The 13910-nt window shown below is 42.0% G+C and overlaps 1 protein-coding gene across 8 annotated transcripts in view; it reads right to left on the bottom strand.

Annotated features, from left to right (window-relative positions):
- Positions 1-13910, bottom strand: part of TENM4 (teneurin transmembrane protein 4) — an 858468-nt gene that overhangs the window by 58371 nt on the left and 786187 nt on the right. For all 8 annotated transcript variants that reach the window (XM_075919469.1, XM_075919465.1, XM_075919468.1 and 5 more), the window contains 2 exons: positions 9676-9908; positions 1554-1708 (listed from right to left, as the gene is read on the bottom strand). In XM_075919469.1, coding sequence (XP_075775584.1) covers positions 1554-1708; positions 9676-9908 — 388 coding nt within the window. The remainder of the gene's footprint in view (positions 1-1553; positions 1709-9675; positions 9909-13910) is intronic.

Here is a 13910-nt window from a genome sequence, read left to right as displayed (position 1 = left end):
AAGCCCGGGAAATTCAAATCCCGGGCTTCATTTGCAAGTGCGGTATGCCTACATTACCCTCCTAGTTCGAACTAGGAGGGTAGTGTAGACATACCCAAATTTATCAAAGTGTGTCAGTTAATATGGTCTTGTGACTTCTAACACTCTAGTTTGTGAGGCATGAACCTCAGTGCTAGACACAGTTCGCTATGTTCCATCTCCATCTGCTACATTCTCAAAAATCCCTATCTTTTCTTGGCTCCTGGCCTACTTTAACCCTTCCTGTGGTACAACATTATAGCCTGTGGTTTCTCCTTCAATAATGCATGTCTCCATACATTCCCATAGTCTTTAGAGCATTGCTCCACTGCAGCCTTGAGTTAGCATCAAGAGCAGAGTTTACTTTGAACTGACAAGGGAATTTTCAGTTCCTTAAAACCCATTTCTTGTCAGTGTTGGCAGCTAAATATTTCATGCCCTCTGGTCTCACAGTGCCTCAGGGGCCTGACAGCTGAGACTTTCTAGTCATTATAAATGATGAAAAGAGAGTTCCCCAAGATGAGTTTTTTTAAAACTTGTCTGTCATGTTTGTCTGTTTGTCTGTCTCAGAGCTGGTCATATGGGAATAGAGCCTTTCACTTTAAAGTGTGAGAAAATAGGGGGATGCAGATGGTACATTTCTGAACCTATCTTAGAATGCTTTAAAGAGGACATTATTATAGAAAAGCTATAAGGGATCTGAAAATATTTTTTAAAAGCCTGGTCCACAATAAACTTCCTCTGGTTGGCACTAAGATTCTGTTAAAAGAAAGGAATATGCTTTTGAGATGGGGACCATTATGCACAAGATGGCCTTTAACCATCAAAATTTACCTCTGTATGAGGCATGAGAGCTTTTAAACTTGTAATTTTAGCCTTTTCATAAATTGCGGACAGTGGGAATTTGCTACAAAGAAGCGAGAGTAATCTTTTCAAATTAGGGGGGAAAACATGAAGAATAGATTCCATATGGGAGCATGAAAATTATGTAGGTAGTTACAAAAGGGAAACCCCATTGATATCCATTGTGGCTAAATAACAGCACTTAGCCCACCAGCTAAGATTTGTATTTTTGCCGAATGGGGTGAAATTCCTCTGGCCATCCAATAATGAATGGCAAAAAAGGTTTTTAAAGGACTGTACCTCCAAACTGGCACTATTTAGTGGGATGGACAGCGTCCAGAAAATTGAGTCCTGGCCTGTAACAGGTTTGCCTACTGTCCCAAACACCGAACTTTTGGTTGTTTTTGCCTTTAGGCAGCAGGACTTAAAAGCCCAGGATGATGGTAGCTGCAGCCAATTTGCAATTTGATGCAATTCAAGAGACTTGTTTTCCTGCTGTTGCTAATTTTGGCACCACAGCATCCAATCACTATTTCCCAGACGTTAATTTGATTCAGTCCTAAAACTGTGCTGTGCCAAATTGTCTAGTGACAAAAAAGCAAGCTCACACCTAGTCGTTATAGGAGAGTGAGACTTAAAAATCACAGAGAAAAACTGGGCCGGGTCTTTTGATTTGATACAAATTTTGGTACCTGAGAAATATCCATGGCGGAGTCACAGCTGAGAGGCCTGGCAGATGTCAGGTCATTGGAGCCCAGCATGGTTGAGATAATCCCATTCTGGTCAATACGTCTGATCATGGTGCCATCTACAAAGTAAATCAACCCAAACTTGTCCACAGTGATGCCTAGGCAGGAGAAGAGCAGGAAAATCACAAACCAGAGGATAATAAAATATCTTTCTAATGCAACAAATATTTGTCAGCATTGCTCAACATATGCATCTGTATAAATGATGTCTAGGGGCTTTCACCAATTCTTACTGGTTTGTATGGGCACTAGTTTGGAGCCAAGGTGAATGAGGAGGTTGGGAGACATTTATTTTATGAATTAAAAAATAATCATAAAATCATAGAATACTAGAACTAGAAGGTACCTCGAGAGGTCATCGAGTCCAGTCCCCTGCCCTCATGGCAGGACCAAATACTGTCTAGACCATCCCTGATAAACATTTATCTAACCTACTCTTAAATATCTCCACAGATGGAGATTCCGCAACCTCCCTGGGCAATTTATTCCAGTGTTTGACTACCCTAACAGTTAGAAACTTTTTCCTAATGTCCAACCTAAACCTCCTTTGCTGCAGTTTAAGCCCATTGCTTCTTGTTCCATCCCCAGAGGCCAAGATGAACAAGTTTTCTCCCTCCTCCTTATGACACCCTTTTAGATATCTGAATACTGCTATCATGTCTCCCCTCAATCTTCTCTTTTCTAAACTAAACAAACCCAATTCCTATAGCCTTCCCTCATAGGTCATATTTTCTAGACCTTTAATCATTCTTGTTGCTCTTCTCTGGACCCTCTCCAATTTCTCCACATCTTTCTTGAAATGCAGTGCCCAGAACTGGACACAATACTCCAAATGAGGCCTAACCAGCGCAGAGTAGAGTGGAAGAATGACTTCCCGTGTCTTGCTCACAACACACCTGTTAATGCATCCCAGAATCATGTTTGCTTTCTTTGAAATAGCATCACACTGCTGACTCATATTCAGCTTGTGGTCCACTATGACCACTAGATCCCTTTCTGCTGTACTCCTTCCCAGACAGTCATTTCCCATTCTGTATGTATGAAACTGATTGTTCCTTCCTAAATGGAGCACTTTGCATTTGTCTATATTAAACTTCATCCTATTTACCTCAGACCATTTCTCCAATTTATCCAGGTCATTTTGAATTATGGCCCTATACTCCAGAGTAGTCGCAAATTCCAGCTTGGTATCATCTGCAAACTTAATAAGCGTACTTTCTATACCAATATCTAAATCGTTGATGAAGATATTGAACAGAGCCGGTCCCAAAACAGACCGCTGCGGAACCCCACTTGTTATGCCTTTCCAGCAGGATTGTGAACCATTAATAACTACTCTCTGAGTATTGTTATCCAGCCAGTTATGCACCCACCTTATAGTATCCCCATCTAAGTTGTATTTACCTAGTTTATTGATAAGAATATCATGCGAGACCATATCAAATGCCTTACTAAAGTCTAAGTATACCACATCCACTGCTTCTCTCTTATCCACAAAACTCGTTATCCTATTAAAGAAAGCTATCAGACTGGTTTGATATTTGTTCTTTACAAATCCATGCTGGCTGTTCCCTATCACCTTGCCACTTTCCAAGTGTTTACAGATGATTTCCTTAATTACTTGCTCCATTATCTTCCCTGGCACAGAAGTTAAACTAACTGGTCTGTAGTTTCCTGGGTTGTTCTTATTTCTCTTTTTATAGATGGGTACTATATTTGCCCTTTTCCAGTCCTCTGGAATCTCTCCTGTCTGCCATGATTTTCCAAAGATGATAGCTAGAGGCTCAGATACCTCCTCTGTCAGCTCCTTGAGTATTCTAGGATGCATTTCATCAGGACCTGGTGACTTGCAGGCATCTAACTTTTCTAGGTGATTTTTAACTTGTTCTTTTTTTTATTTTACCTTATAAAACTACCCTCTTTCCACTAGCATTCACTATGTTAGGCATTTCTACAGACATCTTGGTGAAGACCTAAACAAAGAAGTCATTGAGCATCTCTGCCATTTCCAAGTTTCCTGTTACTGTTTCTCCCTCCTCACTGACCAGTGGGCCTGCCCTCTCCTTCGTCTTCCTCTTGCTTCTAATGTATTTATAAAAAGTCTTCTTGTTTCCCTTTATTCCCGTAGCTAGTTTGAGCTCATTCTGTGCCTTTGCCTTTCTAATCTTGCCCCTGCATTCCTGTGCTGTTTGCCTATAGTCATCCTTCGTAATTTGCCCTACTTTCCATTTTTATATTACTCCTTTTTTATTTTTAGATCATGCAAGATCTCGTGGTTAAGCCAATGTGGTCTTTTGCCATATTTTCTATCTTTCCGACACATCAGAATAGCTTGCTTTTGGGCCCTTAACAATGTCCCTTTGAAAAACTGCCAACTCTCCTCAGTTGTTTTTCCCCTCAGTCTCGATTCCCATGGAACCTTACCTATCAGCTCTCTGAGCTTACCAAAATCTGCCTTCCTGAAATCCATTGTCTCTATTTTGCTGTTCTCCCTTCTACCCTTCCTTAGAATTGTGAACTCTATGATTTCATGATCACTTTCACCCAAGCTGCCTTCCACTTTCAAATTATCAACCAGTTCCTCCCTATTTCTTCATAGGTCATGTTCTCTAGACCTTTAATCATTCTTGTTACTCGTCTCTGGACCCTTTCCAATTTCTCCACATCTTTCTTGAAATGCGGTGCTTAGAACTGGACACAATACTCCAAATGAGGCCTAACCAGCACAGAGTAGAGCGGATACTTGATTTGGCCTGCCCCACTGAAGTCAGGAGCAATTAACCACAGCAGAGAACTAGGCCCCACAATTTTGTAGCTCAGAGGAAAAGATTTCCTAGTGATTTTGCATCATAGCTTGGAAATACTGTATATTGCTCATGGTGTCAGTGCCAAATGATTTAAATGAAGAGGTGCTACCAGGATACTCATGGATGGAAAATGCTGGAAAAGACCAGTCAGGTCAATCCAAGTCCCAGTCTCTGGAAGGAGGAGAGTTTTTCCATGTATTAATTTCATAGCATTTTAACGGACTTGTTTCTGAAAACGTGTAGGCCATTTATTTCATTGACTAATTTCCCTTTCTCATAAGACAAATTTTAACTTCTGATTTTAACTTTTCTATTTTTATCTGCAAACCATTGTTCCATGTTTCACCATCCTCACGCCCTGTGATGGGGTGTGTATACGCCACATTGGGCCAGAAGGGCTTAATATCCAGTAGGCAGAGGAAGTTCTGCTCCCCTCCCCCAGCCACACTGGGCATGCTCCAAATGCTGGAGCAGTATAAAAGGGAGTAGCTCAGCTCAGTCTGGGCCTGGTTGCCTGCAAGGACTGAGTAGGGACTGAGCCTGGGGAGGCTTCAGGAAAATAGTGTCTCCTTGGAGGAAGCCATGTGGATACAGACCCATATTAGGGGTGGACTACGTAAAGACCAAAGCCCAGGGAGGGCTAGAGAGAGACGCCAGGGGATTGTCTATCCTGGAAGGGGTCAGTTCTGGTTAACAAGCAAACTGGCTTGGCTGGAGCGCTATGTCATTGAAAAATGCCTTAAGTACCCCCAAAAGGCACCAAAACTTAAGAATGCAGACACACCCAACCAGAGAGGGTGCCTGTGAGAGGTGGGTGTTGACTGCATTATACAAAGCCATTTAACTATTTCCATAAGTAGTGGGATTAGTTGTTCTTTGCTGGTTTTTAATCAGTCAAGAGGAGCCTGGACCCATTTCAAAGGTTGTGGCTTTAATATTTTAGAGCTTCTTGAGCGTCAGCATATTGGATAGGCCCAAGCTCGATCAGCGTTGGGGGGTGGATAATACAATTTGGTCAGGGCTGGAATTTTCTTTCCTAGTTAGTTCCATATGTATTTGGTTGAGCTTATCAGTAAAGTATGCTGACAGCTCTTCACAGTGGTCGACATTTGGGTCTGATGTCTGGGCTATACAGTCTGGGAAGATTAGCCAGCTACAGCCAAATCAGGCCACAAGTCTATTTGCTTCCAGGCCTTGGTTCTAATCACCATCACAATGCAACTTTATTGCATAGTATCTTTCCTAAAAAGTGTAACCCCAAATGCTTTAGTGAGTTAAACATTATACTTGCCTAGTTAAATAGTAACAGAGGAAGAGAGAATCCAGCGGGAAGAAAAGGGCCTGATCCTTGGTTTAGGCGGAGTCTCCTTTGCCCTGCTGGCTTAACTCTGCTCAAAAGGAGTAGATGGGGATTCCCCTGATGTAGGGAAATCCTAATGCTGCTATTATGTCTCCATGCAGGCTGTGCATTAGGGCAGCGTGGAAATAGAGAGGGGAGCATGTTAAAGGCTGCAGGGGTGTGTGCTTGCAATGCTTCTGATGATCATGCGCTAACAAAATGGTTCCTAGTGAGCTGTTGAGTTGGATTATGGGGTGCTCTAGCTTATTCTGGTGGCTGGCATGGGAGAAAGGAATGGAGATCCTCAGCTGAGGGCAGAGAAGATGTAAAGGAACGGGATCTTCACATCCAGAGTACAAGTTAGTAAGGTTCAGAAGAAACCGATACATGAAGTTTTCTTGGCTGGCTGGCTAAGTGCTTGTCTTTCCTGTTATTTTTTTATTCTGCTAGAACTGATGAGCACTTAGTGAACAATTGAGGTTTTGCTCATGCATTCAGTGCTACACACTGACAAAGATGATCTGTCCTCAAATTAATTACTTCATTTTGCATCTCTTTTGTGGCGCTGAATGGATGGACTCTTCCCCCCCTTCTGAAACTATCTTCATATAGTGTCAGTCTTGTCACTCGGATCTCTGTTAATTGCAGGCTTCTTGGCAATTTCAGTGCCACAACATTTTCATGACAAGACCCACTGGCGAGTGCTTAGATGGAAACAAAACACTCTGACAAGCTGGAGTTTTAATATTTTTAAAAGCCTGCTTGTAGAATAAGATCAGTATTAGCAGCTGATAATTAGAAAGTGATAACACTTTAATGTACGGGGTATGCTGAAATTCATTAGCATCTTAAAAGCTTTGCCATGCTCTGTGTCAAATGAATTGGAAGGGCTGGACCATGGCTTAACAAATGCTACCAGCACCTATGGTTTTTCTATTATTTATTTAAAATATTTTTACCCCGTCTCTCTATTTAAAATATTCAAGGTGGCTTACCATTTTTTAAAAACACAATATAAATATAAATAAAAAATTAAAATATGAGACCCCAGAAAGACATAAAACTATTGATCTGCTGTATTTCATAATATGCCCTGTTTCAGCTGAGGAGCCAAGGAGGGAATGGGCCACGGAGAGTCCATGTGAGAGTTTTGATGCGGCGGGTCTTGTTCGCCATTGACTCTGGCTAGCTCTACAAGATTGTCACATTCATATTCTTGAGTATTTTCTGGCACATGGAAGAGATTCTCCTGACTGAAGCTGTCGATGCAAACAAAAGCCTCTACTTCCCTGGTAGCTGCATACAAGCTGGAATGGGTTACTTGCTTTTCTGCTGCAAACCGAAGTTCCTTTGAATGTCAGTCATCAAGGGAGATGTCTTCCCTGTTTTTTGGTACAGAGCAGTATGAAGCATTCTGGGCTATGTTCCCCCACATCCTACCAGGAGACAGAGCTAGCACACACATTACAAAAATTCACAACTTGGTTCTTGTTTTTTGGATGCCATGAGAATAATGCCATCTGTATGTCAAGAAAAATAATTTCCCAGCCTGTCTAGCCAGGAGAGAGACAGCCCTGCTGCCTTCACCTCCACTGTGAAAGTGACATGTTAAAGGGTCCCATATATTCCCCCACTGTAAAGACTGCAGCCAGGTGCATAGGTTTGGAGATGCGGGTGCTGATGGAAGATGGGGTCCTATAACTTCTCTCAGTGACTGAGAGAGAAACCTGCCACACACAGACACTGTGCAGAGGTAGCTGGGCAGGAGGCCCAAATGTGATTTTTGTTCGTTTTTAAAAACAACACTTCATAGATATTTCCCTAGGTTCCTAACCAAAGAGATGACAATGCAGCCAGTGGAGCAGAAGGGGCTCCCTGCGCATATAATTCATCTATAACAGCAGCACCAGACAGTCTCTCCAGGGCATCTTCCCCCACTAGCTCACATCCAGCAGTCAGTCACATAGTATGAATGAAGGCATTTCCTCTAAAGAAATAAAGCTGCAGAGCTGACTTTCCTTCTGCTGAGACCCAGTCGCTGCATTTGCATAGTTAGTGAGAACAAGTTTTTGCAACACTGTCAACACTGGACAAAACTAGATCAGTGTAATGGCCACCATGCCAGTGAGATATCACATGCATGGGGTGCATATATCCAAGGTTAGCCACTGGAAAGTATCTTTCCTCACTGTAATCTGGTCTTACGACTGGATTTATCAAGAAGCAGCGATGGGCTCAAGGGGTTGGTAGTTGCATACAGATCAGCATGCCAGTTTGGGGACTTGGCCTCATAACAAGTTGCACAGGTTTGACTAAAGGTGTGATTTTAAACCAATTTAGTTCAACCAGTGTAAAAGTCTATGTAGGCTCTCTTATTTTGAAACAACGAGTCGTCCTATGCCACCTTAGAAACTAACAAATATATTATATCTTGAGCTTTCATGGGTAAAACCCACTTCATCAGATGAGTTGGAGTGGAAATTACAGATCCAGGGTATAAATAAGAACAAAAGCAGTTATTTGTCAATTCTAGGACCTGTGTTAATGAAGCTAATTGAGTCAGGCTGGCTATAGAATCATAGAATCATAGAATAATAGGACTGGAAGGGACCTCGAGAGGTCATCGAGTCCAGCCCCCTGCCCTCAAGGCAGGATCAAGCTCCGTCTACACCATCCCTGACAGATGTCTATCTAACCTGTTCTTAAATATCTCCAGAGAGGGAGATTCCACCACCTTCCTTGGCAATTTATTCCAATATTTGACCACCCTGACAGTTAGGAATTTTTTCCTAATGTCCAATCTAAACCTCCCCTGCTGCACTTTTAAGCCCATTACTCCTTGTCCTGTCCTCAGAAACCAAGAGGAACAAATTTTCGCCTTCCTCTTTGTGACACCCTTTTAGATATTTGAAAACCGCTATCATGTCCCATTAATAGTTTTTGGAGTGTAAATACAAATATCAAAGGCAGGAAAAATGCCTTTGTAGTGCATTAATCAGTATTCAGGCCCAAGTTCAAAGTGTGGAACTTGTAAATGAATTCCAGTTCAGCAGTCTCCCTCTGTAATTGGATGATAAAATTGCCTTGTAGAAGAATGGCTACTTTTAAATCCATGATTGAGTGACCAGGCGGGTTAAAATGTTCACCTACAGGTTTATGTGTGTTACCATTCCTGATCTCTGATTTGTGTCCATTTATTCTTTGTAGCATAGACTGTCTGGTCTGGCCAATATACATGGCAGAGAGGCATTGCTGGCACTTGATGGCATATACGTATCACATTCTCTTATTCTGGTTTAACCAGGCTTATTTCAGTTTAGGTTAAATTGACCAGGAACATTGAAATAAGACACTTTTGTATCAAAATTAATGTCCATGTAGTCTTTTTCGTGGGCTTTGCTATATTGGTTAAAGTCATATTTGTAGCTAAACTGGTGTAACTTTCTCATAGAGACAAGCTCTGGATCACAAATGCAGTGTGGAACCTGAGGGTGTTGTCTCTATTTTATATATATAGCAATGCTTACAGAGCCTTCCCTGCCAATAAAGTAATCTCAAAGAAATGAACCAAATTTAACTGAAAGTAACCAGATGCAGTTTTCCCAACGCATTTTGGGAACTAAGTTGATTGGTCTTCTCAGTACACTTCTCATTGGACATATGCTCATAAAATAATCCCCCTCCAGACTGGCACCATTCTTAGCCAACTCAATAAAAGGACAAGGACTGGAAGGGCATGGGAGTAAACAATCTATTCATCCCCAGTAGTGGTCCCTCCAAATCAGAGCAAAGAGTGGGATGGCCTAGGGAAGTGTGTATACCTGTTCTGTGGAGAAGTAGAGCTGTTTCCAGAACTGTTGATTTGCCACATTTCTCAAAGCCCACTTTAAAATGCTTGCAAGAAGAGGCTGTGTCTTACCCCTGGGGTTAGTGAGTGTTGCTTCAGTGCCCTTGCCTCCGTCTCCGCAGCGGGTTTCATCAAAAGGAAGGCACTGGTCGCCAGTCCCAGCCACCACTTCTGAATTCTTGACAACATCCTTCACGACTGAGGTCGATTTGATCTTATAGATGCGTCGGCTGTTAGTGTCAGAGAGGTAGATGGAGCCAGTGATTGGGTCTGATGTCAGGTAATACTTGTGAGCTGGACTGTGGCTGGAAAACAAATATACAGGAGTGTTAGTGTCACTGGTGGATTTCAGTCTTTGTTTCCCTAAGCGCACCAGATAGCATCAATAGTTTGGAGGACTATAATGTTGAAGAAGAAGTGCTATAGCCGTGCATTCAGTGGATTTGGTTCATTATTACATGCAGTATAATAGTACTAACTCTAGGTAGATCAAAAGTAATTCAAGAGAAGCAATGTGGCCCAGTGGATAATGCACCAGAGTGGGTGTCACTGCAGTTTGATCTTGGATAAGGTACTCTGCTTTTCTGTGAATCAGTTTCTACATCTGTTAAATGGTCATCATGAAAAAGTAACTTCTGTAAGGTGCTTTGAGATCTGCGGGTAAAAGCCACTATCTATTATTATTCATGTTGTGTTCTGAGCCTAGGAATCAACAATGTTAAACTTATCAGAGTCCTGAGGATCCTATTGTATGTCCGTGGAAGTAAATGGGAGTTTTGCCATTGAATTCAATGGGAGCATCGATCATCCTTTTAATATGTCTCTCAAAGAGGTTGAATGCTTTGCCCAAAGTAACACTGCAGGCCAGCAGCAGAGAAAGGAATACTGCCTAGAAATCCTGACTCCAGTCTGTTCTAACCATTAGACTTCACTGGCTCTCAAAAAACTAGAAAGCAGATTGAAAACACTGAGTGAGCAGACTGAAAACAATATATTGTTTCATATAAATGCTCCTGAGACCAACAGAGTCTAAATAGAGACTGTACAATACACTTAGATGGAAACAGCAATAGACTTGAATTTAGACATTTATTTAAGCCAAGGTCTTTGGAGGAAACTCTATACAATATAATATTATCTCTCTATTATTCAACTTAAGTGTTTGCCATCACTAGCTATTGATTTACACTCTCTTCTGAGCCTAGGAATCAACAATGTTAAACTAATCATACCTATGGCATGAACCGAGCTCTACTTTCCTCTTGGATTTTCAAGGAAACTACCAGGACATATTTGAAAATATCTCTTCCCATGTACCCCACTTTCTCTAAATCCCTACATTCATCGGATCTCCACTATATTCAGTGTCAAATTTACAGGGTATTCATTTGGCAGTCAGTGACATAAAGTCATCCTAATGACCAGTTATTCTATAAGCAGCCAGTTGGGGCTTGCTGATTCCCCTTTCCTTTGAGAATTGCTCTTTTCCTTTCTTTTCAAAATACTGCATGATGCTCAATTTTAAAAGCCATGAATTGGTTTTTCATTCAAATTACTTACTGCTTTGGAAAAAAGCCTTTTTGATTTATCCCAGAATATCCCTTGTGATTTATCCTATTAAAGTCTGAACAGATTTCATCTCCACAAATGACACTGATTCGTGCTAAATAAAATGCTCTGACCTTCAAGACAGCTCCAACCTGGCAGTTCAGTCTCCATCTGTATTCCTTTCTATTGACAGCAGGCTGGTAGGGTATTATTTCATTTACCTGCATGTCACTCACACTAAGCAAGTGGCTTCCACCCCGGTGGAAAAAGGTGCCCTATGGGAATCCACCATCCATTTTGATCAGGCCCTTGTGTTTTCAGCTAACTGCCTTTACAAGGCTCTGTTGAATGTCAGTTAGCCTTTGAGCTGTTCATAATCTCTACTATGTGAAAAAGGTGGCTAAAGGAAGCCATTAATAAGAATATTTTCCAATTTTGTAGTGTCATTTGCCTGTGAACCCAGGAGTCCGGACTCTCAGGCCCTGCACTAAATATTACTATTGTCATTTTTCATTGGACTTCACAGCCTTGCTCTGGTGGTTTGTCTTAGCTGTACCTTTCTCTCAGAGAGAACCCCAAATCTTCCCTGATCTTAACCCTTACATAGAATGAAAGCAAAATGGACACCAAAGTCAATGTCAGTCCTTTTTAACAATTGATCAGAGAACCAAGTAGAACAGCACCAATTAGTGGGAAAAAATAACAAAATATCACCTCTTGCCCAAATTTCACCAGCCACTTTAACACTGCTCCGTGAATGTAATATTGTCAACAGCTACTGGTAACCCATGGTGAGAGTTACCTAGGTTCTCATTTTAGATTCCTGGGATGAGTGAGTGTTAATTCACAGATTCAAATGCATTATATATACATAATTAAAAAGGAAATATTGGACTGTGTGCTGCCAATATTAATCCTCTGTAAATGCCTGATACCACAGTTGCAGAGTTATAATTAGTAACAAACTGATCCTCAGAAGGATAGGAGGTAGAGATTTATTTTAAATAAACCACTGATCACATGGTAATCACTTTGGGTCACTTGCAGCTCGGTCTGGAATTCAATCAGTGATCCAGCAGCCTCATCGGTCAACTCATCATATTTCTTGCTACTATTGGAAATGGCTTTATCCCAGACACTCTGGCTATGTCTACACTATGGGTTTTTGCAGAAGAGGCAATGCAAATTAAGTGCTGATTAGCATTTTCTCATGCTTCATTTGCATCTCTTCCGATCTGTTTTTGTGCTTGGGGTGTTTGCACAAAAACATGCAGTTTGGACGTGTCCATTTTGCACAAAAACCCTTTTTTGTGCAAGATCCTTGGGTATCTGGGCAAAACAGACACGTCCACACTGCATGTTTCAGCGCTTCATTTGCATTGCCTCTTCCGCAAAAACCCGGAGTATAGGCATAGCCTGTCAGTTCAACTGCACTGTACTGGACACAACTTAAGGAACAAAAAGTATCTCATCCATTTCTGATAGTTGAAATGTTATTCCATCTCTCTGAGTCTTATGGCTTAACCCCTTTGCATTCTACAAACAATAGAAAGCAGCAGGTAGAACACCTGGTGGAATGAGGTAGGCTGCCAGACAAGACCAGATGCTGCACCCATCCTTTGATCTGATTACACTTGGGTGGGAGATTGCCGGTGGCAAGCAGGTCTCCATTAGCAGCAGCAGAGATGGTTACAGTCACACCAAGTAACCATCACCCTTGTGCAAAGGGCCAGCATAGGACCTAAGTGCCACTCCTTTACAACCAGGATTAAGTGGTATTTAGTGAATGGCTTTGTGGTCAAGACCTTCAGAGGGGAGAGTGTGACAAACTACGACTGAGGACTGCAGTCTCATAGACTTTAAGGTCAGAAGGGACCATTATGATCATCTAGTCTGACCCCCTGCACAATGCAGGCCACAGAATCTCACCCACCCCTCCTAGAATAATCCTCTCACCTATATCTCAGATTTTGAAGCCCTCAAATACTTTGAAGACCCCAAGATGCAGAGAATCCTCCAGCTGTGATCTGTACCCCATGCTACAGAGGAAGGCGAAAAACCTCCAGGGCCTCTGCCAATCTACCCTGGAGGAAAATTCCTTCCTGACCCCAAATATGGCGATCAGCTAAACCCTGAGCATGTGGGCAAGACTCATCAGCCAGACACCCAGAAAGTTCTCTATAGTAACTCCTATCATCCCCTCCATTGACCTCTTTCCCACTAATAATGAATGGTCAATTAGTTACCAAGATCATGTTCTCTCATCAAACCATCCCCTTCATAAACCCATCTAGTCAATGCTGGCATAGATGTATGGCTGTAAAAAGGGGATCGTTCCAGGTGCCATGCAATGGCTGGAATGTGGCATGAGTTTGCACATCTTTGGCAGTTGTCCAGGTGGAAGTTAAAGAACCTATGGTATGTTTTACAAAAGCAGAGGGTAACTCCACTACCCTGGACAATGCACCCCGTGTCAATTACACTACCTTATAGTATTAGCTGGTCCATAGTACACAGCTGAGCTCCCATGTGCTGATCCACAGGCCATTGATACCACTGGAAAAGTGCTCATTGACTTTGATGGGCCTTATAAGTTGTACGTGTCTGAGGGCAAGGATCACATCTATTCCTTATATAAAATGACACGCGTCTCCAGAAAATGATGTACCCATGCTGAACACTGATCAAGTATGGTTTTGCCCCAGTGGCCTTGGTCAAAATTTCCCATCCCAACTGGTGTGATGCAACCTACTTGGCTG

This window comes from Pelodiscus sinensis, chromosome 1, assembly GCF_049634645.1.
Source record: "Pelodiscus sinensis isolate JC-2024 chromosome 1, ASM4963464v1, whole genome shotgun sequence".
Lineage (NCBI taxonomy): Eukaryota > Metazoa > Chordata > Testudines > Trionychidae > Pelodiscus > Pelodiscus sinensis.
Note: the sequence above shows the minus strand (reverse complement) of the source record. Positions and strands in the feature narration are given on the sequence as shown.